Genomic DNA, 26,571 nt, shown 5'->3' with positions numbered 1-26,571 from the left:
TTTTCATCTGAAAAGACAATCAATATATATATATATATATATATATATATATATATATATATATATATATATATATATATATATATATATATATATAATCATTATTTAATCCTTATTGCATATGGGAAGATGTATGGAATAATATATAACTTAATTATTAATAAAATATTTTTTTTTGTAATTATTTTCCAACCAAACAATTTTTTTATTTTATCTTTATCAATATATTCATTTTGTTATTTATATTTTATAATTATTTTTAATTACATATAATAAATCCATTTAAATTTGAAATTAGTATTAGAGTGTGAGTCACTCTATTTACTAAAAATTTATAATAATCACATTCTTTTATCAAGATATTTAACAACACCATCTGCTTTTTGTTTATTTTTTTAATTATTATTTTAGTCACTTATATTATACTATATCTACATTTATTTATTTTCCTTAACCTTAACACCAAATTTAATTGGACATAAAGCAAAAAGTAAGAAGCCATTATCAAAAGTGATTTTTGCATGAGCGGTGACAATACATTTCGTCACGCTTTAGAAACGAGCTCGTTAATTTATCGTTTGAAAAATGCTATTTCTTCGTTCACAGAAATCTCACTCTTCACCTTCTCACAAAACGTGATTCCCCTTTCCTTAGTCTAAAATCACAATCCCTAAAAAAAACACATTTTCAATTTACGGTAATCTTAGTGTATTCCACTAATCCCTGCACGCACGCAATCAAATTGCCTTCAAATTCTATTGCTTTGCGTCCACAACCAAACAATTTTTTTAAGCAAAGAAAAATGGTTCACACTTCAGATAGCATTGTCTTTTACCCGATGCGCATAAATAGAAGGAAGGGGGAAGAAAATGGATTAAGGCGTGAGGGGTGAGAGCGAAAACAAAGCGCTGTTAACCCACTCGCCGGAAAAAAACGGTTAGTTATTTTCCGGCGAGCGTGGAGGAACGGTCGCGGGAAAAGAGGGAAGAGGAAGAGAATGGGGAAAAGGCGATTGGTAAGGTTTGAGGAGTTGCCGACGTACCTGAAAGACAACGAGTTCATCTTGGATCATTACCGGTCGGAGTGGTCCGTGAAGGAGGCATTGTTGAGCGTCTTCATGTGGCACAACGAAACGCTCAATGTTTGGACGTGAGAATTTCTTCTTCACTTGTTTATGCGTTGTTTATTGGGAATTTCTTCTTGTTCCTTACACTTTCTTAAATTTTAATTATACTTACATCGAAATTAACTTAGGTATTTGGATTGTGTAATCCAGAAATATTTTTAATTATCATCTTGATTCAAATGTACATTTTAGATTATGTGAATCGTAATATAAATTTAAAAAACATTCAATAATATAAATTATATTTTGAATAATATACTTTGTGATCAAATTTACATTCATAATTTTACATATAAATTTGAAATGCAAATTATGTTTCCTTGAAACAATATGTAATATATGTAATGTAAATTTATACTACAAATTCTACCCTCTGTAATACAAATTTATAAAAAAAAATGTTTCACCAAATTGTAAAATTTTGAATTTATATTCCAGATTTATATAATCCATAATATAAATTTGAAAGTCATGTGAATTTTTTTAATAAGGGATAACTAAGTAAGATTATGGCACAGTGTTTTCTCGTCCAATCGTTTTGTTCTGCGGCGAACACAACATGTTTGTTTCTTTGTCTGTTATTGGTGCAGGCATTTGGTTGGGTTTCTTATATTTGCGGCGTTGGCAATGCTGGGATGTTGTTTTCCGAGTATCTTCAGGTATGATTTAAGGGTCTTTGTTTGGAGAGAATATGATAAAGATGAATGAATGAATGAAGTGATGCGACGCTACGTCGTATTGTAGGGTAGGGGCGATGGAGATGGAACTCTTTATTATGGGAAAGGAATTCAATGGTTCTCTTCCGATCACTACTGGATTCTTGGTTTGTTTTCTATTTATTTAGAGCCTAGTATATTTTTTTTTTTGCAAAATTGAAAATAATTTCTCCAGTCCAATTTCAAATAAATAATTTACGTAAAAGTAGTATTTTAATTAGTTAAAAGCTTTTAAGATAATTGGCTAGAGATGTTATAATTTTCTGATTTTGGAAACTACAATTGGATGATGTATATGTGGGGTTAAGAGATTATTATTAACAAGGGCGGTGAAACACAAATCATCCATCTTTACCTCAACTCCATCTAACACCGACAAAATAATACTTTTAAATTCGGGAAGGTGCACAAAAGTTTAAAAGAGGTCCATGGAAAATTTTCCTATTAACAAATACTATTGAGATTTAAATTTAAGTTTGATGATATGTTTAATTTCTATATGTATTTTAAATGTTAAAATAATGTAAATTTATATTTTACTTAAGTTTTTAAAATCTCACATCTATGATATTATATTTATATATCATTATTATAATAATTGAATTAATATCTAGTCGATACTAGTATAGTTTTTGGTAACTAGGTTTTCTAACATATTCTTTAAAATATATTTTATCTGCTCCAAAACAACTTTAGTCTTTTAAGCCATTTTTCAATAACTACATAAAATTAGGAGTAACCAATGCAAAATTACTTGTGTTAAAAATAGATACAAAACAATAAAAGTCAGGAATAAATTTATATTAATTAAATATTTTTCTAATCAACGTGTAAAAGTTTAAAAACTATTATTATTTAAAAATAGAGCAAACACTTATTATTAATTTTTTTAAAGAAAATAAAACTGTGACAGTCACTCTTTACATGATAAACTTTCATGCATAATTTTGTACTTTTTAATCGATGATAGTAGTGGATTGGCTTGGATGTATTAGAGAGTCTTCTGACAGTACTAAATTGTTTTTTGCATTATGTTTGATTACTTTTATGATAAACTTAGTAATTCATTCCATGTTGGTGATTTTATTTATTTATTTTCAGAATTCGCATTTGAGCTACTTATTGGTACCATCTATCATTCCTGACCTGGGAGATGGCGCAGAAGCAGAAACAATTCCTAGATGGCCGTGGTTTGTTTTCTTAGCTGGAGGAATGGGCTGCTTGGCTTTCAGTAGTATTTCCCATCTAATGGCATGCCACTCAAAATGCTTCAACCTGTTTTTCTGGCGTCTAGATTATGTAGGAATTTCTCTCATGATAGTTTGCTCCTTCTATGCTCCAATTTACTATGTCTTTTTCTGCAATCCTCACATAAGGACATTCTACTTGACCTCAATAACTGTGTTTGGAGTCCTCGCCATCATCACCCTTCTCGCCCCTTCACTTTCTTCCCCTCACTTGCGACCCTTCAGAGCTTGTTTATTTCTCTCCATGGGATTTTCAGGTGTCATTCCTGCAGTTCATGTTCTTGTGACCCATTGGGAGCACCCACAGGTTGTTGTTGCACTAGGATTTGAGCTTCTAATGGCCATTCTATATGCCACTGGAGCTGTGTTCTATGTCACTAGAATACCAGAGCGATGGAAGCCTGGGGCATTTGATATTGCAGGTCATAGTCATCAGATTTTTCATGTTTTTGTTCTTCTTGGGGCGCTTGCACACACTCAAGCCACGCTGCTAGTCATGGAATTTCGACGGAGATCGCCCACATGTGCATTTTAGAAAAGTTGGCATCATTGTTATTTTTTGGTGATTGTTTCCGATTGGATCATCATCCTTCCAAAAATGGCTAACTTATTATAAGCCGCCACCAGTTGATGTAGATATTAATTCAATCATTCTGTAATGTTAGAAACAGAAAAGTTTAATACACAGCCTTTCAAACAACCAGTGCCAATAACGAAGTTTAAAAATGTGAACCTAATTCAAAACAGTTTATTAAAATAGGAATTTGAAGTAAATCATCGCTCCGTCACTATCAAACCCGGAATTTTAGTGCCAAACACTGTCACCGTTTAAAAATAAAATTATGGACAAGTTCGTAAGATCTAAGGGTTGCTTCTACAACTTGAAAAAGTTAAACACAGGCCTGACAAATGCAGCCTTAATTGTCCGGCAATTTCAACCTAGTGATCAGCCGTAAGAGTATTTCCATTTTGAATAAGCAAAAAGAAAGTAGCAGGAAAAATTAAAACAATTCAAGACATGGCCAATTAGCTACCAAGAAAGCCTTTCCCCCTCCATTATCATGGTGACCTTCACAAAATCACGCACTAAATTTGAACCTCCAGAGAAAAGTATGTACCGGCGTGAGGCCTTTCACAAATCCTCAAATAATCAGTTCTGCCTCAAAGACCTCCTCAGTCCAGTCAATTCTGGCATCAGATTTTGGTATCTCGATAGGCATACAAATCCCCTAGCTAAGAGGAAACGATTTCTTTTTTATTTTATTTTTATCATTTTAATAAGAAAAGCTTACCACTCCTTAGCTTGTGACCTCAATCATATCAGCTTCACTGTCACTGTAATCTCCCCAACACTTGCTTTGCTTTTTCTGATCCACTGCATCCTTCTTGATCACTGTATCTTCGTTACTAAAATCAGACGGGGGGCTGAGCTCTGCCTGCTTTTCTTCTACTTTAGGAGTAGAGTTTTCACTGCTGGCAGATAGTTCTTGAGGATTTTGCTCAACATGTTTCTTTTCAGAACTTACATCTGTTGGAAAAGAACTTTTACTTTCCTCATCCAGAGTTTGACTTTTGTCTTCAATATCAGTTTCAACACATGCAACTTGTGATGAATCAGTTGAAATGGTTGGAGATGGTACAGACCCGTTGTGATTCACTTGGATACCATTTAGAGTAGCAGGATATCCACTAGGTGACACTGGCATGGCATTGGGAGACACTGGGGCAAAATTATTTGGAGACCCTGGAATGGCATTTGGAGAAGTCACATATCCGTTGGGAGAAACAACATAGCCATTAGATACCCAATGTTGGCCTGGTACAAACTCTGTGGCATGTGGATTCATTATTCTAGGAGGACTATTGGGGTTACCATCAGGGGAGGGTTCACCTGAGAGGAATACAGCTTTATTCCGCGGAACACGGTTCCCATATCTGTTATAGCCACCAGATATTCGTGGACCATATGGAACCCTAGCCGTAGCTGACTGATGCGGTGATCTTCGGGGACTGACTGGAAGCAAAGGAGCAATATTTACTGGTGGGGGCAAAATACCTCCGTGATCCTTAAAGCCTGGAACAGGAACAGATCCAAAAACTGGAATTGTGGATGGATTAAAGGGTGGTGCAGCTGCAGAAAGTTTCTTGGTCGGTTCCTTTCCTGTTTCTGTTTCTTGCTTTTCTCCTTCTAATGGTAGTGGCTTACAGACTGCATTGCTGCTAGATTCATGTTTGTCATCTCCCTCGTTACCCGTATCTATCAACAAATAGGACTCGTTGTCAAGTACCTGTTTTTCGTCTTCAACTAAAATGGTTAGGGGGTTTGGATTGTCGGATGTTGCTTCACAACTTTCTTGCAGTAGTACCTCGGATTCACCTTTAGAGGTAGTCTTGTTTATATTATCTATGCAACCAGAATTCGCAATCTCGACAACTGTGATGTTTCCAACTTCACTTTTCTTCTCTATTATGGAAACAACGCTAGCTTCCTGGATTTTAAGTGCAACCTCGTCGTCGGCCTTATTATTTACTGTTTCTGTATTACCGTTCACCACCGTGGTTTCCCTTTCTTTTTTTTCTTCACGGACAGGGATTTGTATTTTCTCAATAATTGATTTCTGACCAAAATCTTCCACGTCATTCGTTGCCACAATATTTTGACTGTCCTTTATTGAAACTATCATGCCACTAATCTCAGAATTTTGTTGGATAGGATTTCCTTTTGGTGACTGTTCAGCCACCGCCTTCACAATTGTTCCAGGTGGGGCTAAGGCTACTTCTTTGTAGGAATAAAGTTTACCTGCTGATTGAACACTGACACCCGTGCTAGAAGGAGCTGGTTTAGCAATTTGATCACTTGGAGCAGGGGTGGCTGGAGCTGACTTAGAGTCTGTTACTGCTCCACCATCGGGGGCACTACCGCTATTCAGCTTTGGACTGAAGCTTGCACTCTTAACAAACTTTTTTGGAACAGAAGGGGGTGGTCCCACAACGGTCTCATTTAAATTTGTTCTTGGAGAAGAGAAGTTATTAGGCTTGGCTCGATATCTTGACTGAGAAACATTCATGAAGTTAGTGTTTAGTTTTGCTAGGGTGGGCCTTCTAGATGAAGATGACTTGCGCCCAGTGAGTGACCGACTCTTGGGAACAGCTTCCTGCCACCCTTCATCCGAGCTGTCATCCTGTGCCAGTTTATTATTACTTTCATTGACCATCGTTTGGTCTATGTGAGTGGACTCAACTTTATCAATCCCGTTGTCTTTAATTTGAGCTTCAGATTTATTTTCTTTATCACTAGTAGTCTCTGTAAATGAATAATCTTTAGACATGTCTTCATCCTTCTGATTTTCATCTGAAGCTGTTTCCCAGTTTTGGCCCGGTTTTCCCTTTAACTGTAAAATAGATAATAATTTAGTTTGTTTCACAACGAGATATAAAATTAATTTTACAAGTATTAAGTAATATAAGAAAGGCGAGTGCATTTGCAGGTATATCCTGGGTAAAAAGAAGACATGTATTACCTTGGCACGAGCCTTTTTCTGTGCTTCCCGCGCTTTCTGATCTGCGTCCGGTGTTATGTAGTCCAAGAGGTCTGACACACTGGTAGAAGGCATTTTTTATTGTCATGAACAGATTTAATAAAACCAAAGTCATATAGGACTGGATGTAAACAGTGGTTAAATTTTTCAGTAGACATTAATGATGGGATTAGAAGTTATGACAGTTATTGGAAAAAATTAGGAGCAGTTACATATTAATTTATTAGGTTTAGGAGCAATTATTTTAAATATGGTCTACGTAGGAAGTTATTATGTTATTTGTATAAACGATAGACTGCAGGATAGGGGATACAGAAGTGTGTTCTTTTGGCAATGATCATTCTGAGGTTGATGTTCCTTTGGATACAGTTGACCAGATTCAGCAAAACATTGACAAAATTGGTCCTATAAAAAATCTGTTGGATGCTGAAAACTATGCTCTTCTGGAATTAGATAAAGTTTGCATGTTTGAAGAGGAATTAATGAATTAGATAGAGTTGGCATTTTTAAAAAGCATATATTCTCAACATAATGTAATCCTGTATTTCAAAATTTTGTTGTAAAATCAAAACATAGGAGAAACTGTGATTGAACTGGCATTGTCCATGTTTACTTTATTCATTTAAACGCTCAAGCACTCCACAACATTATCTTTTTACTGTGTTTTTTAAATTATAACAAATAAGCTTGCTTATTGTTCCACCAACTTATTAACCTTGGCCTGTGATACTGATAAGTGCATATGCTTACTCAACAGAAGTCTAAACACATTCCAATTGGTGATTTTATAAAAGATGAAATATCTAGTAGAGGTCAACAAACACAGATCAGCTCTTATGTTAGATCATTCAACCAAAATGCATAGAGTGAACCAGCTAGATTGACATAAGTGGATCTTGTTCTAAAGTTCGCATGTTTGAAGAGGAATTAATGAATTAGATAGAGTTCGCATGTTTAAAAAGCATATATTCTCAAATTTTGTTGTAAAATCAAAATACAGGAGAAACTGTGATTGAGCTGCATTGTCCATGTTTACTTTAATCATTTAAATGCTCAAGCACTCCACAACATTATCTTTTTACTTTGTTTTTTTTCAAATTATAACAAATAAGCTTGCTTATTGTTCCACCAACTTATTAACCTTTAGCTTTGGCCTGTGATACTGATAAATGCATATGCTTACTCAACAGGAAGTCTAAACACATTCCAATTGGTGATTTTATAAAAGATGAAATATCTAGTAGAGGTCAACAAACTCAGATAAGCTCTAATGTATAGATCATTCAACCAAAATGCATAGAGTGAACCAGATAGATTGACATAAGTGGAGCTTGTTCTAATTGTAATCACTACCTTAAATGACCTTTGCTGGAGATTGAGGCATCTGGCTTAGGTGTACCATTCCGTGCAGCCTCCTGTTGCTCGAGAGACTTTGACTCGAAGTATTCCAGCCATGCTGCCGCATCCTATAATGAATTCAAATATTTGCATAAGTAACAAGGATTACCATTTATGTGACTTAATCCATCATCAGAAAGGGATATGTAAGACTACCTGTGTCCTTAGATCGTCAGAACCAAGTTTAGCCTGCAGGATCTGGAGGGTGGTCTGTTCATGCTGAACACTTAGAGAGTATGCTTCCATCAAAGAAAGAGCAATAGCTATTGCATGATAGCTTGCAGCTGTCTGAAAAGCCAAATATGTATAAAACAAGTTAAAAATGCAAACTACCCTACTCTAATGCATATTTGTGAAAAAATCGAGCATGAACAAGTGCTTTCATGAACTTAATATTTAGCCTACACCTTACATAACATGACTAGTACTCAAACAAAATTGCATTTCATATGTTAAATAGTGGACTTTAAGCCTAACTCAACTTTACAAAACCGACTTATAAGGTGAGGTTTGCACCCACATATACTCTAAATGAGTCTTACTCTAGTCGATGTGAGACTTCCAACACATTCCCCTCACGCTGAGGTATATATATCTCGAGGGTGCGACTAGACATTAGTGGATGGTTCAATAGTGGCCTGATAGCAGGTGGAATAATATACCCAACAAACATCAAATTTTGTTTAGATAGACTCTAACCCATGACTTTGATACCATATTAAGAATTGAACTTTAAGTCTAACTCAACCCCACAAAATTAGCTTGTAAAGTGAGATTTGAACCTATTGTATACTAGGAAATTGTTTTATGTCTAGTCGATATGAGATCTCCAACAAAACCCCCTTACATCGAGATATATATCTCGAGTGCAAGTTTGAACAATAATGGGTGGTTCAATAGTCCTAATAACGGGTGACACGATAGGCTCAACAAACAAGAAATATCTTGATAACAGGTGGCACAATAGGTGGAACAAAAAATAAATCTCATTAGGATAGGCTTTAACTCATAAGTAAAATAAGGGAATTTAGTTATTTAAAATTGATTTCTTTTTGTAGGAAATTGTAGTATTAATTTGTTTTGAACTAAATGAAATTGGGGGATGAGATGAATTGGTTAGGATGTGCATTTGGTTGACTTGATAGTATTATTAGAGTTTATTATTTGTAGTTGTTATTTGTTGGTGTGTTGGCCTCAAGGATTTTGTAAATTGGACTCAATTGGTTTCAAATGGTGCATTTGATGAGGAAATTGGCTGGGAAATCTATTATAGATTGGCATGTTATAATTGATTAACTCAGTATGATAAATAAAGAGTGATTGAATGTGAATATGTGTTACATGTTAACTTAACATTTGATGTGTGAAATTTGAATTAAAATTGTAAAGTGATGCCTTTGGCCGCTAATAAGTCATGTGAAGTGGTACGATTTTAGAGCCAAAGGTATCAATTTTGGGTGTTTGTGCTATACAGACTCTTGGGCAAGCCAACCATTCGTTGAGCGAGTGCCAAATTTGAGTCTGGTAGAGAGGCAAGGAAGGCCTTCTCGTTGGGCGATGACTTAGGGTTAACTTTACCCTTTCTATTTTGTTTGCTACTATCTTAACAATATTGAAGTTATTATAGTTTAGTAGTGTTAATTTGATCGTGTCAACGACAGCGTTATCGCCTAGCAAAACCAAGCTCTGATACCATGTTAAGAAGTAGATTTTAAGCCTAACTCAACTCTATGAAACCAGCTTATAAGGTGAACTTTGTACCTACATATATATTCTAAATTGACCTTATCTCTAGTAGACGTGAGACTTCTAACATCATAGAATGAAAGTCACTATATTTGTCAAATTTTACACTACTCTTGATGCCAATCTCCTCTTTTGAAATTTCCAACAATACCCCCTGCTTTAGTGACTCCAACACAATCTCTTGTTGCAATCAAGCACTACATTATGTCAGTACTAGGCAAAAGTTACGCTAAGTTAGTCAATAGGTTTGAGACTAAATAGTTTTTGAGAAATGATACTTTGATTCACACATTTTTTAATTTATTTAACACTATCTTTTCTTACTTTTTTCTTTCTTCTTTTTTGAAAAAATACAAAATTCACTTTTCTATGACCATTTTACCTTTATAATGTGTGTCAAATGAATGTAAATGTGTGTTATCCTATCATTACTCATAATTTTTTTAAAATTTACAATGGGCCCCAATTGGTTTTAAACATGTAATCTCCACAGTTTAAATTGTGTGTATGGGGTTGCTACAATGCTTTACATGATAAGTTGACACTAGGAACTGAATAGAAAATTCACACGATAAGGTTAACCTACATATGATCAGGTCAGGACAACAACTCAAATATGTTGGTAATTTGCTGTTGTAAGTTAAATATTTCAACTGGTGACAGAACTATAAAGTTAAAATTGTCAAGTGAAATTCTTCAAAAATTTCCAAAGCATATGTTTCCTTCAACCAAGGCCAACTATACAAAAGACTGGGTTAAAAAGTAGAATACATCAGCTATTTGAAGCTGGGAGAGCAGATGTTAAACAATGTAAGATTTCATCCTAAAACTAATTTACATTACAGGAAGTTTCCCGGTAGATAATATATAAGATGCATTCCAAGAAGTGAGACACGTACAAAAATCAATTGGAAAGTTCCATAACTTCACTCAATGTAAATTAGTTTAAATATGAAATTGGATTTAGTATTGGAACCCATTATTATCTTGATAATTGCCTATTCTAGTAGGTTTGCCTAGTTTGACAAGAATCTGTGGAGGGAGGGGTATTGGAAAGTTCCATATTGCCTGGGTAAACTTTTGGGATGAGACTTATATGTCTATTGGACAATTTCATTTAATGACAATTGGTTTTAAGATGAAATATGACAACGGAAAAGAGTAAAGGCATGTACAAGACATATTAGGTTGCATTGGTAGTGGTGTATAGCTAGTTTTCTGCTTTGAATCTTGAAATAATGCATGGGTTAACTGATCCACTATTTCAGCCAGTTGTAGTTCAATCAGCCTAAGAGCTCAGGTCAAGATGAATGCTGAAACAGTGATTTGTTCCAAAGAATTAATAATCAAGTTGAATAGAAATTTGAACTGTCATGACTGGTGAAGTAAAATGGATAAGTAAGTTATTGGCTTAGAGTCTTAAGTCAGTCACCAAGTGAATTTAGTTTTTCTTTTTTTCCTTTATGATCTATTCATAAGTTATATTTATCATATTACCAGACCAACTTATGAACATGAAGTCTCATGCGACAGTAACCTGTAAGGTTCGTGCAAGGAATAAGGGAGAACCTGAATATGATCAGCTCCAAGTAATCTTTTGTTACATTTTAAAGCCTCATGAAGATATCTGAGAGCAACATGGACATTCCCTAATCCTTCTTCCATCATTGCTACGTTAATGTAGGTGGCAGCCGTGTTTGGATGTGAAGGTCCGCAAGTTAAGTGCAGAAGATACAAAGCACGATTAACATACCTAGAAACAAATAAGATAAAAAGATTAGTGTAATTATTTACAGGAGTTTTCTTATTTGTTACATAACTAGACAAAGGAAAATTTTTACTAAACCCGAACAGCATAGTATGTATCCATCAAGAAAATCACGTGTCCGTCAACAAATTCATAATAAATGAGACCCAATTCACGCGCTTTTTATCTTAAAAGCCCTATAATGATCTAAGATGAACGCAATTATAGATCAACACCAGCTAATTTTGGAATTTTCTTAATATTCTTTCATGAGACAATATATAACATAGGAAACTGGCCCAGTTCTGTTGACTTTTCTAGGATGTTTGCCTACTCATTTTTATCCAATAATATTAGTTTTGTTAATTTTTACTAATATTAATTTAAGTTGTGTTGCAATTTTGAAGAAAGCATTTTCATAGTAAAGCCTTCAGGAATTTCTGAAATGCATAGAATACTTCAATCAATTATGATCTCTATGTAACCCCACTATCAATTGTAACAATTTCTATCATCAGAAGTAGAAAGGGTACCAGATTCTCACATGAAGAACCGTGAAAGCTATTTCCATTATTACAATCAAACAGTTTATCTTACGAATATGATGTCAAGAAGCATACTTTAAAGCCAATTCCGTATGTTGGAGTCGATAATAGAAAACAGCAAGATCCCCATAACTTTTCATCGTATCAGGATGGTCCAGTCCAAGCTCTCTTTCGTTAATATCTAGAGCCTTTTGCTGATAAATAGTTGCCTAGCAAAAGCACATATAAAGTCATTACAATGATACTAATTTGATTGGAATTAACTCGGAACCTTTTTCAAAAATGTTTCTTGATTATGTGAAGCCTCTTTTATTCTTTGATAGTGTTTGCAGTTACTAAAATGTACTTCAGAAAATTGATGCCGTACCCAAGGGATTCTCTGCACTGACCTAATATTGATTTTCTTTATTCACTAATGTCATGTTCTATCAAAACTAAGCAAAACAACCACCAAAAAAAGTGAAATATATAGTTCGCAAAAATACTTTTAACACTTTTATGTATGATTCATAGAAGAAAAACAATATGTAACTAGTATTGATAAATTAACGGAGAGCACTTAAGGATATAAAAACATACCTGATTGAAATCTCCAGTATGGTACAGCACAACAGCCAAGAGACTATATGCTCCTGCTGTCATTCTATGGTAAGGCCCACATACCGACACTAATTTTGAGAGTGCCTTCAAGATTCAATGCAAAATGTCGGTAAGTATAGTTGTTGGCTTCAGGAACAGATATAATCTGAGATGGAATAAATTATTTATACCTTTGTGCCATAATTGACAGCATCCTCCAATTTACCTTTATCCAAGGAAGTCTTGGATGATTCCAAAAGTGTGCGGCCATCAGCAGATGAGCAAGCTACATGCTGCGAAGATAATTCAAGTTGTAATTTAGTGATTAGGGCTTTAGAAAGTATTAGTTTCCTGCGTAAAAGTGAAGGTGTTGTGTATTTCACCTTATATATGGGGACCATGCTTACAATATCCGTCTTTCTAAAAGGACATGATGTATCTATATCATAGTCCCTAGGAACCAGTTCAAGCCCAACCTGTTAGAGGATTTTTTTTTTAATTGAAATAACAATGGAATAAAGTGATCAGAATCAATCTATTACAGAATGGGCCTTTTATTTTACCTTATGGCAGAGTCCCCGAAGAATGGCAAACTTTCTTAAATCTTGACCATTTTCATCCTTCCATTGCCATCCAAACCTCTTCAGAAGAAAGTTTTCTACCCATTTCCATTTCAGTTCATAACTAGTAATAATATCTTCATCACTAGTTTCAGATGTTGGTGTTCCCAACAATATATTTAGGCATGATGCAATAGATGGAGCCAATTCAGAAACATTATCAACTGCAGCAACAACTGCTTGTAAGATATGCTTGTAGGCTCGAACAACCATCTCATGTATACATAGAGATTGCACATGAGGGAGTTTATCTGAAAGCTCAACCTGGCAGGCATAATTTGAATGAAAAAATAGTATTGGATTATTAGTGAAGTTTCCTATTGTTAAATGGCATGTTTAATGTTAACATTAGAACATCACATGTTGATATGAGCTGCTAATAGTCAGGGATTTGATCGTATTATCATTTACGTCTGATTCTTTTTGTATAAACAGGGTAAGTATAAATACAGCTATGTGTGTTCTCCTTTTAGACACAATGAAACAATACTACACCTCTGTATATTTAAAAACATTCAACCTAGACTTCATAACACATGCACATGGAGAGAGAGCATATAGTTCATTATTATATTTAAGGGTGTTCATCCATTTGGATCAACCAGACCAACTCAAGAATCCAAATCAAACCAATTAAATTTATTTGGCATTTTAGCTTAATCGCATCTAATTCTAACCAAAGAAATAAAATCCAATGTTAATTGGTCCAAGCATGATGAACCAGAACCAAACCAAGGATGAATTTTTCTATTATTAATTGTTATATATCAGATTTTAAGATATAATTATATAATTTTTTGTTTTTATTTAGTTGATGTAAGTCAATTACACTTCAAAAATGTTGTTTATCTCTTTTAATGATAGAATTATTGGCGAATTTTGGACAAAATTTTGTATTCTGACATCTTCGCAAAAACAAAATTTTGTATATTTAAATATAATTGGATCCAATTGTTCTGAACCAAATCGAGAAGATCAAGAATGGGCAGGTTGGATTTCGATTTTGAATTTGTTTTTTTCGAAAAATTCAAAACAATGAAAATTAATTGGTTCAGATTTTACTTTCAACTAAATTTGGCCCAAACAGACCTGTGAAAACCCCTACATATATTTATGAACCTAATACTGCAGAAAAAAATATATAATTAAAAAATAAAAATATTATTCTTTAGTATCCTAGGGAATGGGTAAGGAATCAATAACTTGGTTTTCTCATTGGAAATCAATGTGGTGCATTTGTAGCATTAAATATTACACTTTCTTATAGAAACTTTCCACTTTTGATTCCTTGACCAATGCCTTAGGACACTAGTTAACATTATCGTAAGAATATTACCACTTGGCCTAAGGAAGACATTTGCAAGCCCCTAGTATGCATGAAATCAGTCAACGTCCTTCCATCAACAGGTGAGAGTTCAAGGGACGCAAAATCTGCCACCTATGAATTTGAAGTAACAATCACTAAACACATTCCAAAATAACTCAGTTTAAATATAAATAAGTTCAATGTTAGGAAACTCACCAGCTTTGGAAGTGCAGTATCAACATAATATTTATGTGCCATCTCCATCAATTCATCAGGTGACTGAGAAGATGGAGAAGATATCAAATAAAAATATATTAATAAAAATGAATACATAGAATAATAAGCACATTGCTGACTAGAAATCATAAAATTGACATATTCCTATTGAGAATAACATTCCAGTTACAGCGTCAGAAAAATAAAGCATCATTTAAGTCAAAAAGCAGAGATGAACCTTCAGATGAAGATCAGTTTTAGATTCTTTAAGACGTGTAAATGCAGCTTCAGAAAGTAGCTTTCTCCATATAGTTTCCTTTTCTTCCCCTTGTCTCTCTAATTCCTGTTTCGTGGCTTCTTGCTTGTTTATGTCATTGTCATTATTAGATGGGGAAATATCCTTTCCTACTTCAACTTTGGAGTTTTTGTTATCAATTTTTTTCTTTAATTCCTTTAGTAATCCACCTTGCCTCCCAAGACCTTTAACAGCTGGCTCAATCTTAGCCTCTTCTTCCTTTTTTGGCTCAGTTTTCCCAGTAGCTTGATTTTGTAAATGTTGTACCCAACATGCCCCAAGCTCCCATCTGATAGATTTTCTGTGTCTAGTGGTTTCTTCCTTCAATTTTTGTAAACTTTCTTCTAGGACTTTCCTTACCAATGATTGAGTTGAACGTGAATATTCAATGTCTGTGCCTTGGATTCGCTGACTTGCATTTGATGGTTGGAGTGTAGATGGCCTATGCAATATCATCCGTAAGCTGAGATAATTTTGAAAAGAAACTTTTATCAGGTGCTTTATAAAACCATATTTACCCAAAGAAAAAAAAGTAAAAGCACCGTTAAGCTAAAGCTAATCATACAAAATAAATTACCAAAATAGATTAGTACTGCAGCATTATAAGTTCCAAATGCAACAAGTTTTCCCCGTTATTGGTGTATGAAATTTATAATTTTTATGATGCAAAAGTTTATTAGAAAGTAATGCAAGAACTAATTTTTAATTAAATAGTCCTCGTGATCCTCTAGTACTAAGATAAATTAAATGGTGCTAGAGAATAAATGACCTGTTAACATTCAATGCGTTTGCACCTCCTTCAGGCTGCTCTTCAACATCAATTTCTGACGAATTAGGACTCCCCTCCAAATCTCTGTCAGCGGAGACCTTTACAACAGCTGTGTAGCCACAGTGTTTTATAAGTACTGCACCTAGAGTAGGGGTATCCTACAACAAAAGGCAAGAACAATTTATCAAAACAAAAACCATTTAGTGCTACAATAGGTTCATGACACTTAGCTAACTTACATGAACAGTTGCACTCTCATCAGCAGTTATGCCTTTGAGAAGGTTTCTTTGAGCTAGTTCTTCTTCAGACAATCCAAGAACTCGATTTCCATCATTTTTGCAATCCAACTTCAAACTAGCGTCGGAAACATCTCTTGTTACTTTAATAGTTAAATCCCCAATACTTTCTTCATACGAAGTTGGCAAAGAAGAGTTTTGCTTAATATCCACTAAATTTTTTATTGCAGAAACAGCTTTGAAGACTGATACATCAACAAATAAACTATGAAGTAGAAAAGCTTTCCTATCCCGAATCTGTCTCTCCTCTGCAGTTTGACATGGCATTGCAGCTAGAATTGCAAAGTCTCTCGCCCACTGTCTATTTTCGTGATTACAACCTCTGCCTTGTCCACCCCCATTTCCTCCCCAAGTTTCATCTTCCACGGGAAGTGGTGGAAAGATGGATGAATTATCAGAAACAACCGGAGGAACAACCCATGTGTTTTCACGAAAACCGTAAGGAAGATTACCAAACTGAAAGGAGCCACTGTAACAGTAAAATCATCTGGTACAGTTAGAATAGTAATGTGAAAAATTGTGGGAAGTACTTACTTTGTTGTGTTCCGTGAACGCCTTCATAAGTGCCTTGTAAGCCTGCAAGAAGGGTTATTATTTATTATTTTCAATCATGCAATATAAACATGCAATTATATACAACATTAAATATTGGAGGATGACCCCAGCATAGCAGTAAATTTGTGTCCTGGTGACCAGTTGGTCATGGCTTTTAATCTTACTTTTTATAAACGGTTACTACGAGAAAAAAAAAATGTTCTGGAATTGTTTAAAGCAGCAACAGTAACGAAACATCAATGAGTTAGAACTTACAGCATCAAAAACCCTGCTTATCTGCTGAAGCAGACCCACCAATGTATGACTCACAAGTGGATGTTTTCCAGCAGGATAGAATCCTATTCTAGAAGCAACAATTGTAGTAGGTTTTCCACTACAAACTCTAACCTGCATACGCGAAATGCACAAAAAAATCACTTCAAAGATAGATTATTTGCTAGAGCTCATTCAAGAGAAAGGAGCAAAACAGTATGTGCATAAAGCTTTATCTTTTCACAACTCAAATTTACACTACCCTTATAGGTTCCTCTCCTATATCCTCCTTTTAACATTGCCTAACACATCTACTATTGATTATCTCTCTTTCCTCCAAAGGTATATCACATTCACCACCAGTGGTTGTGGAAATTCCTTTTGGGTTAAAAAATTTAGAAAACGCGAGACAAAAGTTAGCAAAAGAATAAATCTCACATCAATCTGAAAGAAATCATCTTCTGTTTTCTCCTCAAGGAAAGGTCGATTTGATTTCCGTATGTCTGCATCAAAACCAAAAGAACATTAATAAAAACAAGGTTTCCAGCTCAATTTACTATCAAGCATATTCATATTGCTTAAATAATTTGAATTATATCCAAGCTAACCGAAATCCACTGGCACAAACCACTATTCATGTATCTAATTGCAGTGTAACATATCCATGGAAGAGGAAACATAGTTTAACAAAAAATATACTCGGTCGTAAAGTTGTTGGAGCTAGCAGCTTGGCACAACACCATGTTTCTAGTTTGTTGAGCAAAAGAGCATTCATCACTAAAACAAAATACAAAGAAAATAAAAATTCCAACACCATCGCTACAGTTCGAAGTATAAATTTTACCCAATTGTTTTCACAGAAGATTATTTCACCAAAGCAGAGGAAAATAACCAAAAACATAAATAGATTTCATTAAAATACGCATATAAGATGCACTATCACTCGAAACAACCAGTTCAAAAGTCACTTTTATAGGGGCAAGAAAAAAATTACAATGTATACTTTAAGATTAAACTCAACATAGATTTCCACAGCAATTGAATTAAAACTATAAAATTTTATAACTACGGTTGTACCGGTTTAGCATTGCAAAGCCCATACATTTCCTCAAGCAAATTTCATCGGGCTCAAATAAGATGAAAAGGCAACTAACTAAAAGGAAAACACAGTGGACATTTAAAATACGGAATACACATTTTGCATACTTTTATACACACATACATTCTATATATATATATATATATATATTTACACACACACGCACACACACATATAACTTACATTGAAACGGCGGCGTAAGGTGAGAAAACGAAAAGAAATCGTAGAACTGTCCAAGCCTGGGAGGTGGACACATGGAGATGTCACCGTCCACTTTGTCGGTTTTGGCATTGCCCGAGTCCGAATTCGGATCCACGGGTTTGACTCTTGGGCTTGTTTCCGATCCATTTTCTGAACCCGGTTCGGTGGGGTCTTTGGACTTGCAGGCGGGAGGTTTTGTGGCGGAGGCAAAGGAGGTGGTGCAGGCCACGATGTCAAGGAGTCGCCGAATGTGTGCCACGGCAAGCTCTTCCGTGTAGTCCTCTGACAAAAGAATAAAAAAACTGTCAGTGGGCAGTGATAGTCTACAGAGGGCTCCGGTTTAGTGCTGTTCGTTACCTTGGACGATGGTCAGATGGCAGGGTTTCAAGGAAACGATTTCGACCGTGTCTTTCAGCCTCGCGCCTCGTACCTGTCCAACTTATTCTGTTAGCCGTTATTATTATTTATTGTAGTTATTTTATTTTATTTTTCAGAAAGACAAGGGCATTGGGAGGGTTAAATAATTCGAGACTCTCTTACTCTTTGTAGTAAACTTACAAATTTTTATTACTTAAAAAACAAATAAATAAAACATTTTTCTACCTTTAATTAGATTATTTATTATTATTATCACTTAGTCGACGTTAGATTATTTATTTACAACTTCCCAATAATTGCATCGCGTTTTCTTCTTTGTTTTTATATTATTCATCATTAGTTTTATGTAAAATAGTTTATTAAATTAATCAATATTTTATGAGATTAGCTGAAGATTCCAATTTTTTAGAAATTCTACACGTAATTCTCTTTTATTGTAAAAGATTACAGAGTAAAATTGTTAAATAATCATAAGTTATCGTATGTGTGAATTTTTAAATAGCTTTTGTAAACGTAAATACATCTATTACATACAATAATATTTTATTACATGTACACTGTTTTCGTAGAAAATTTTTCTTAAAAATTTCACTCAATCAATCAAATTTCCTAATTATGAAAAAAAAATTATGGTATATGAAGATTTGTAAATAAACAAGGATGTAATTTATATTATTTATCTATGATTTATTTTGACATAAGCTAATAAGGTATTGAGAAATTATTGCTTCGCCGTCCATGTTATACACATCTACAGAAAAAAAAAAAATGTTAACTGTCATATTAGGGGACGCCGTCCATGTTATATACATCTACAGAAAACTTGTTAATTGTCATATTAGGGGACACGCATATGCTTCACGCATTTGTTTCCTTTCCTTTATTAATAATAATTAATTAGTTTAAAAAACGGTTAAATTTAAATAAATAATTTTAAAAAAGATAAAATGATAATATAATTATTTTAATTTCAAAAAATAAATATTAATAATGTAATATATAAAAAAATATATACAAATATATATATATATATATATATATATATAATTTTATGAATAATTAATTACAAATAAAGGAAATATAATTTAAAATATATAATTATTTATTTGACATAGGAAAATTGCAGATAAGTTAAGTTATAATACACTTGTGGAAACTCATACACTTAAATGTATCGACCAAAATTGTTATCACTAACATTTTTTAAAACCTTTTCTAACAAGATTATAATTGTGACTACAACATCAAAAACTTTAAAATCTCGCTTTTAATTTTCCACAGAAGAATTGTACAGTTTCCACAAGAAAGAAAAAAAACACACAAATGAAGTATATGGATGTGAGCAGTAAAAACAGCTAGTATATAAAGAAAGGAAGATTAATTGAACATACAAAAAGAAAGAAAATAAATTAAACGTTTGTAAGAGTTTTATGAAATAACAGTTAAACAAGTTAACATAAACAGTTGTATTATAAAAAGATAAAATAAGAAAACTAAATGTGTATATAAAAGAGATGTATCTTTTTTATGTAAAGATACAAATATTACAAATATTTATTATTATTTAATTTTATTATTTTTTAAGAAAAAATAGAATGATAAAATTAATTCAATTTTATATAAACACTTTTTGAAAGATATTTTAAATATGTAAAATATTTTCTTATTATATAGAAAATATATTGTTCCATTTTCAAAGTCATGATACATGTAATTCCCAATAACAAAAAAGAAAACATGTTTATATTACTGTAGCATTATAATCATGAATGTGATTTAAGAGACATGCCAAAACAACTTAAAAAACGAGTATGTATGCATATATGCATATGCAAAAGATGGAGAAAAACTGTCCCACGTTCCAAATCCTCGAGTGGTCACTAGCTATAGTTGGAGAATGGTAAGACACCAATTAATGCAACTGCACGTCGTCCTCGGCCATTCATTATCTTACCATTTTTTTCAATAAAATATTAAACTAAAATATCTAAATTGGGTTTATCAAAATAAATGTATTTAACTCTTGTACATTTTATCAATCAAATTGAAGAATCGATTAGAAAAAACAAAATGCAAATATATATTTTAGGAAAATTAGAAATATTTAGATTAAAAAATATAAAAGTTGTATTATTTTATAATTATTCTATGTAAGACTAAATTTTTTTAAAACTGAGCCAAAATAACAAAATTTTCAATTATTATGCAAACAATGTAGTTTTCTATATATTCAATTGCGTGAGAGCAGTTATACTTTGATGTAAACAATTTATTTTGTTAGTAAGTCAGGACAAGATTTACCAGAAATGGAGTAGAATAAATGGCCTAAAAGGTAAAACTAGTTATTTAATCCTTCGTTTTATTTTTATATTTTCATCGAGTTTTAATTTGTAAAAAATAATTCATTTTAGTATGATAAAATATTTAAAAATGAATTATGTTTGTAAGATAAAAGTTTGTAAAGTATGAGTAAAAAACTAGATTATAAAGTCAAGAAGTGAAATAATTATATTTACATTATCTTAAACAATATTTAAAAAAAAAAGTACAGAAGAAGCTTACCTCATGAGATAAGGAAAAATTGGTCAAGGAACAAGTCTCAACGTGTACCGCCAAAAGTTTTCTCACGTCTAGGATCCTATCCGTGGAGATGCCCTGCCACACACAAATGCAAATAATTGTTATTGAAAAAAAAAATACATGGTTTAAAATAAATTAAGCATACCATATACGTGAATAATCTTAAAATTTTGCATGAATATACTATATCTAAATAATTTAAATATAAAGTGAATTTAAATATGAAAACATAATATTATACGAGGAAAATTTAATAACAAAATAAATGTGATTAATTTGGATTTTAAATAAAAAAGCACTTTTAGTTTTAACCATGACGTCATATAAAAAGAGAAAAAAAATATAAGTGTTTGTTGCAGAATAAAAAATGATTTTATTATTTAAGAATGATTTATAGGACCATTTTCAACTTCTTAAAATTCACAAACACTAAAATCCCGAGTTACACTTTGAATGTGTCAATATCAAAAATTAGGTATTCTTGAAACTTAAATCACAAATACATTTCGGAAAATAGACATTATCACAACCACCAAGTTGATAGAGTGTAGGAAAGCCAAAAATATTTCTCAAACTTTTGAAAACAAATGTTGACATTTTGATATTTAGTTTGAAAGGTGAAATTAAAAGGAACAAAATCACAGTCCAGAAAACAAAAATTAAAAACGAATCTCTATTACACACACACACACACACACATATATATATATATATATATATATATATATATATATATATATATATATATATATATATATATATATATATATATATATATATATATATATATATATAATATCGATCTGACGAAAGAGCAGAAAATTAAGCGAAACGACTCCATAGGCGTTACCTTGAGAGTAACTTGTGATTCGTCTGGTGTTTCTACTGTAATTTCGATGACGGTGGGCAAAACTGCAGAGGGAAATGTAATTTATATGAGGAGAGGATAAGGTGAAGAATTTGGCGAACCAATGAGATTAAAAGATAAGCAATGCATTGGATACCAGAACGACGGCGTTTGAATGTTGATTCTGTTAGCACGTACGTTAATGGTAATGCAACAAGAAAAAGCGAAAAAAAAGCCGAAACTGATTTGGTTCCGTTTGGATTGAAAGCAATATTTGAGAGTTGGAAATACGAATTAACCTTTCTCTTCTCTTTTCTTCTTGTCTCCCTTGGCCTTGTGCGGTTTGGTTTTGCCAGTTTTGGGAGCCATTGCAGTGGAACGGAAGGAATCAATCAGTCGAATTAATAGTGATTAGACGTTTCGGAAAATTTATACACCTTCGGCAGCTAGCTTCTCGTGGACGGAAATTACTAAGAAACAATAGTTGGATTCATCGAGTAGAGAAAACAGAAATATCTGTGCATGTGAAGTGAGAGACGAAATAGAAACAGCATCTCCGTCGTTGAGAGCTCTGGAATTTTTCTTTATATTAAAAGAAAGAAAGTAAGAAGATATATTGTTATTATTTGGATGGCGCAAAAGAAAATTAAAGCACCGACGAAGCTGCTGTATAAGAAGATTGATATATAGTGTGGAAATGAATGAGATAGAAGAGAGATGGTGAGGGAATTAAGAGAGAAGAGAAAGAGTGGTTAGGGAGAGAATATAGATTGCGAGCGAGAGAGAGATAGAAAAAGAAATAGCGTGAGTGAGGATAGGATAAGGTAAGCGAAAGCCTGGGATACGCAGGTTAGAGAGAATGTAAGGGTAGCGATTTGGGGCCTCATATATTTTTGTTCTTTTACACCTCATCGTTCTCGATCTCGCTATAACAACCTTTCACCCTTGTTGACACGCATAAGAGTCTCATTTGAGGCTTTTCTTGTCCTCTTTCACACTCTTTGGATTGGGCTGCCACCGTTCAGTGGCACCCTCACAAATCACCAACACTACACACGCCTTTATCTATCTATATAATTCTCGCAACAACTCTTCATTTTTTTTATGCCTTTTCTATGCTTTCTTAGGGATAATAATTACGGTTCTTGTGTCCTACTCTCGACACAAACTAAATTGTCATTCTTCGTGTCTTTCTTCTTGCAAAGTTTCTTATTTATATACAAGTGGAACTTTAGAGTGTTGCTTCTCTCCATCAAGTGAGATGAAAGTTACTAAGGATAGTTTTTTCTAGCTGCTTCTAATGTTAGTGTGTGTTTCGATTTTAAGAGAGAAAAATAGTTCATGTACAAAAGTTTTATTATTGTATAACTTTTTAAAAAGTCTTGTCATGATTAAATATTTTACTACACATGTTTTTGAGCACACCTTTACCATATGTGTATGAGTATTATTTTGTTTGAATACATCTTAGTTATCTGATTTGGCATATAATCAATTCAAACGTATTCGATCAGGAAATAACAATAATTTCACATTGATAAATTATGATTAGGTTAAAACAAAATAGTCAAAGAGATTGACATATAATTAAGTCATGTTGTCTAGATCCATTAATAATATACATAAATAACACATTCTATAAGATACATTAATTATATTCATTAATTACTGTATTTATTGTCATCTAATTTATTGATTCGAGTATTGGAATGTTTTTTATCGACATAATTTATATTTGACTTGAAAAAGATGATATCTAAAGATTGACCTGTGAAAGTTTAGATATTAAAATACAAAGAGATAATGGTTAATAAATATATTTGTATATTATAATTTATTTTACAAATAACAAATACAAAGAATTTGGAGATTATTTGGTTGATTCACTTATCTTTTTAAACAATATCTTTGTTTTTAAATTATGAACTAATAACTAAAATTCTATTTGAAAAAAAGAAAATGTATTTTATAGTTTTTTATTTATGAAGATGTTTAAGGAAAATTTGAGACACGTATTTTATTCTAATATTGTATGCATTTGTGTTGTAAGTCTTCTTTAATAGTTTTGATAATGTGTTTTAAACTCTTATTGTATTTATTCTCTCTTTTGCTTTTTGTACCAATTCATTGTCTTAGACCTTCTTTAATTAGATCTTATCATGTGTTGTTTCTACTGTTCAGTCAAATGTTTTAAAATTTTACCAATACGATTATAATTATCATAATTGTATAGTATGATAGCAAGCGGTTATCAACCAAGACCGAGTGCTCTACCCAATGTAGAAATGTTCGCCAACTCTATCAAACACTCGTCAAGTCAACCAAAGTTAAAAACGTTTGTCAAACCACGATAATTAGATCAGCGCACGTTAAAAGTCAAGCGACACTCAACCAATCCGACCAAACCGGGTTCAGCGGACGCTCAATTCAGTCAAACGATATTGGGCCAATTAGCTCAATATTTAAGTAATTGGACCAATAGTCCAGCAAAAGAAGAAATAGTCAAAAATATCTGATGTTAACAACGCGGATTACGGGGGCAACTAACCGAATTTTAAGAATAATGTGGATCACGGCAACTAACCGGATTTTAAGGTAATCAGTTTGTTTTACATTTTGTTTACGTTAAATACAACATAGACCAAGGAAAAAAGGTATGTTTTCCTCTAAGACTAAAAAGACCATATTGTGAGAAAAGATTACTGGTTTTGAGAACTGAGGTTCCACAGCTCATATCTGATTTTAGCATCGGAGTATCTTCGCAGGTACCCCACCCACTTCCATTGAGGATGACGCGTTACACCAGTGAGAGGAGTGCGAACAAGTTACAGGAAGGTGAACATTTGATATCATTGGAGGAAGAGCAATTGTCCCAGACGTTCAGAAGTAGTAAAGCATCATCAGTAGGGTTCGTATCTCGGTCCTAAATAATCATACTGAAACATTTTGGCGCCCACCGTGGTGCCAAAATTTGGAGATACCCAAAGAAGACCACAAGAGCTATGGAAGAAAACAACACCAGAGATTTGATCAGACAGCTACATGCCCAAATTGAGGCGTAGGCAAGAACCATACAGGAGCAGTAGGAGACTCAGCGCAAACAAGCAGAGGAAATTGCAACGTTAAAAGCGCAGTGACCTCCACCTAAGGTGTATGCCTCAAACAGGCAGGATGATAATGAAGGAAACAGTCATGGAGGACATTTCGAACCTGGCGCAAGGGGGGGGGGGGGGGGGGGAAGAAAGGGACAGGTAAATAATAGATACTCGAGGATATCTCGACTTAAGAACTCGACTCGGGACAGGTAAAGAAGCAAGAGAGCTTAGGGTAAGGTTCCTACTCGTAGAGGCAAACACTTCATACAATGCATTATTGGGACGACCTTGTTTGAACGCCTTCGAAGCCATCATATCCACCCCTCACTTAGCTATGAAATTCTCCTCGGAAAGAGATATTGTCTGTACAGTAAGGGCAAATCAACGGACGGCTCGACAATGTTATGTTGCTGGTCTAAAGGTCACACCCTTTGTACCACCAAGAAAAATCAAAGGGGCGGAAATAACAACGATCGACCTTGACCCCAGAACCAACGTTGACGATCGCATTCAACCTCAGGGCGACGTCAAGGCATTCCTACTGGGAAAGGACGAGTCGCAAACCACGACCATCGGTGGTAACCTAGAGCCGAACGATGAATGTAATCTGGCGAAGATGTTGGAAATCAATGCTGACCTATTCCCTTGGGTAGCCGCCGATATGTCGGGAATCCACCCTGGAGTAATGACGCACAGGCTATCCACCTTCAAAGAAGCACGCTCAATCACTCAAAAGAAACGGAGATTCGGTGAAGAAAAGCGAGATGTCGTACAAACGGAGGTCACCAAACTACTGAACACTCGATTCATCAGAGAGGTAACCTACACAACGTGGCTATCGAACGTCGTCATGGTTAAAAAGTCGAACGACCAATAAAAAATGTGTGTCGACTTCACAGACCTCAACAAAGCCTGCCCTAAAGATTCTTACCCTCTGCCAAGTAATGATTGGTTAGTGGACGGAGCTTCAGGGCACACGGTGTTAAGCTTCCTCGACGCGTATTCAAGGTACAACCAAATCCTCATGTATATACCTGATCAAGAGAAAACAACCTTTATAACCGAATGTGCTAATTACTGTTATGAGGTAATGCCGTTTGGCCTAAAAAACGCAGGTGCCACCTATCAGCGTCTTATGGATAAAGTTTTCCATTACCAAATCGGAAAATGCATGGAGGTATACGTGGACGACATGGTCGTCAGAATTCAATCTGTAGAGCAACATTTCAAAGATCTAGTAGAAGTGTTCCTTCAAGTACGACGGTATAATATGCGGTTAAACCCATCAAAATGCACCTTTGGTGTATCGGCTGGAAAATTTTTGGGCTTTATGTTAACCTGCAGGGAAATTGAAGCCAATCCGGATAAATGCCGAGCTGTCTTGGAAATGCAAAGCCCAAGTAATTTGAAGGAGGTGCA

At 33.9% G+C, this 26,571-nt stretch overlaps 2 protein-coding genes across 4 annotated transcripts; one reads left to right on the top strand and one right to left on the bottom strand.

The window, feature by feature from the left end:
- Positions 1-650: 650 nt before the first annotated feature.
- LOC108331431 (heptahelical transmembrane protein 2) lies at positions 651-3,789 on the top strand. Its single transcript, XM_052877209.1, has 4 exons — positions 651-1,149; positions 1,717-1,785; positions 1,871-1,949; positions 2,944-3,789. The coding sequence occupies exons 1-4, from the start codon at positions 998-1,000 to the stop codon at positions 3,622-3,624; spliced, it is 981 nt and encodes a 326-aa protein (XP_052733169.1). The 5' UTR covers positions 651-997; the 3' UTR covers positions 3,625-3,789.
- Positions 2,901-22,906, bottom strand: LOC108331429 (protein REDUCED CHLOROPLAST COVERAGE 2). 3 transcript variants are annotated; one of them, XM_052877208.1, is made up of 23 exons: positions 22,357-22,906; positions 22,061-22,122; positions 21,193-21,285; positions 18,610-18,682; positions 18,235-18,534; positions 17,391-17,455; positions 16,956-17,087; positions 16,680-16,721; positions 16,089-16,601; positions 15,850-16,007; positions 15,024-15,543; positions 14,786-14,848; positions 14,600-14,701; positions 13,207-13,527; positions 12,835-13,119; positions 12,644-12,748; positions 12,140-12,273; positions 11,342-11,525; positions 8,183-8,314; positions 7,982-8,094; positions 6,611-6,689; positions 4,382-6,481; positions 2,901-3,742 (listed from the first exon to the last, which is right to left on the bottom strand). In XM_052877208.1, the coding sequence occupies exons 1-22, from the start codon at positions 22,424-22,426 to the stop codon at positions 4,388-4,390; spliced, it is 5,640 nt and encodes a 1,879-aa protein (XP_052733168.1). In that variant the 5' UTR covers positions 22,427-22,906; the 3' UTR covers positions 2,901-3,742; positions 4,382-4,387. The 3 variants fall into 3 exon arrangements, with proteins under 3 accessions (XP_052733168.1, XP_017421586.1, XP_052733167.1); XM_017566097.2 differs by lacking the exon at positions 2,901-3,742 and having other exon boundaries at positions 3,945-6,481; positions 12,835-12,936; positions 13,027-13,119; positions 22,357-22,904; XM_052877207.1 differs by lacking the exon at positions 2,901-3,742 and having other exon boundaries at positions 3,945-6,481; positions 22,357-22,905.
- Positions 22,907-26,571: the final 3,665 nt, after the last annotated feature.

The sequence above is a fragment of the Vigna angularis genome, chromosome 4 (genome assembly GCF_016808095.1).
Source record: "Vigna angularis cultivar LongXiaoDou No.4 chromosome 4, ASM1680809v1, whole genome shotgun sequence".
Classification (NCBI taxonomy): domain Eukaryota; kingdom Viridiplantae; phylum Streptophyta; class Magnoliopsida; order Fabales; family Fabaceae; genus Vigna; species Vigna angularis.
The sequence above is the reverse complement of the archived record's forward strand: the minus strand, read 5'-3'. Positions and strand labels throughout refer to the sequence as shown.

What these genes read in the sequence shown, in the direction of transcription:
- LOC108331429 (XM_052877208.1), bottom strand. Translation starts at nt 22,426, where the DNA reads ATGGCTCCCAAAACTGGCAAAACCAAACCGCACAAGGCCAAGGGAGAC. An exon ending in ATACTGCACTTCCAAAGCTG is followed by an intron (nt 14,702 to 14,785) that starts GTGAGTTTCCTA and finishes TCAAATTCATAG; the next exon opens with GTGGCAGATTTTGCGTCCCT. An exon ending in TTGGAGCTGATCATATTCAG is followed by an intron (nt 8,315 to 11,341) that starts GTTCTCCCTTAT and finishes TTGGCTTTTCAG; the next exon opens with ACAGCTGCAAGCTATCATGC.
- LOC108331431 (XM_052877209.1), top strand. Translation starts at nt 998, where the DNA reads ATGGGGAAAAGGCGATTGGTAAGGTTTGAGGAGTTGCCGACGTACCTG. An exon ending in GAAACGCTCAATGTTTGGAC is followed by an intron (nt 1,150 to 1,716) that starts GTGAGAATTTCT and finishes TTATTGGTGCAG; the next exon opens with GCATTTGGTTGGGTTTCTTA. An exon ending in CGATCACTACTGGATTCTTG is followed by an intron (nt 1,950 to 2,943) that starts GTTTGTTTTCTA and finishes ATTTATTTTCAG; the next exon opens with AATTCGCATTTGAGCTACTT.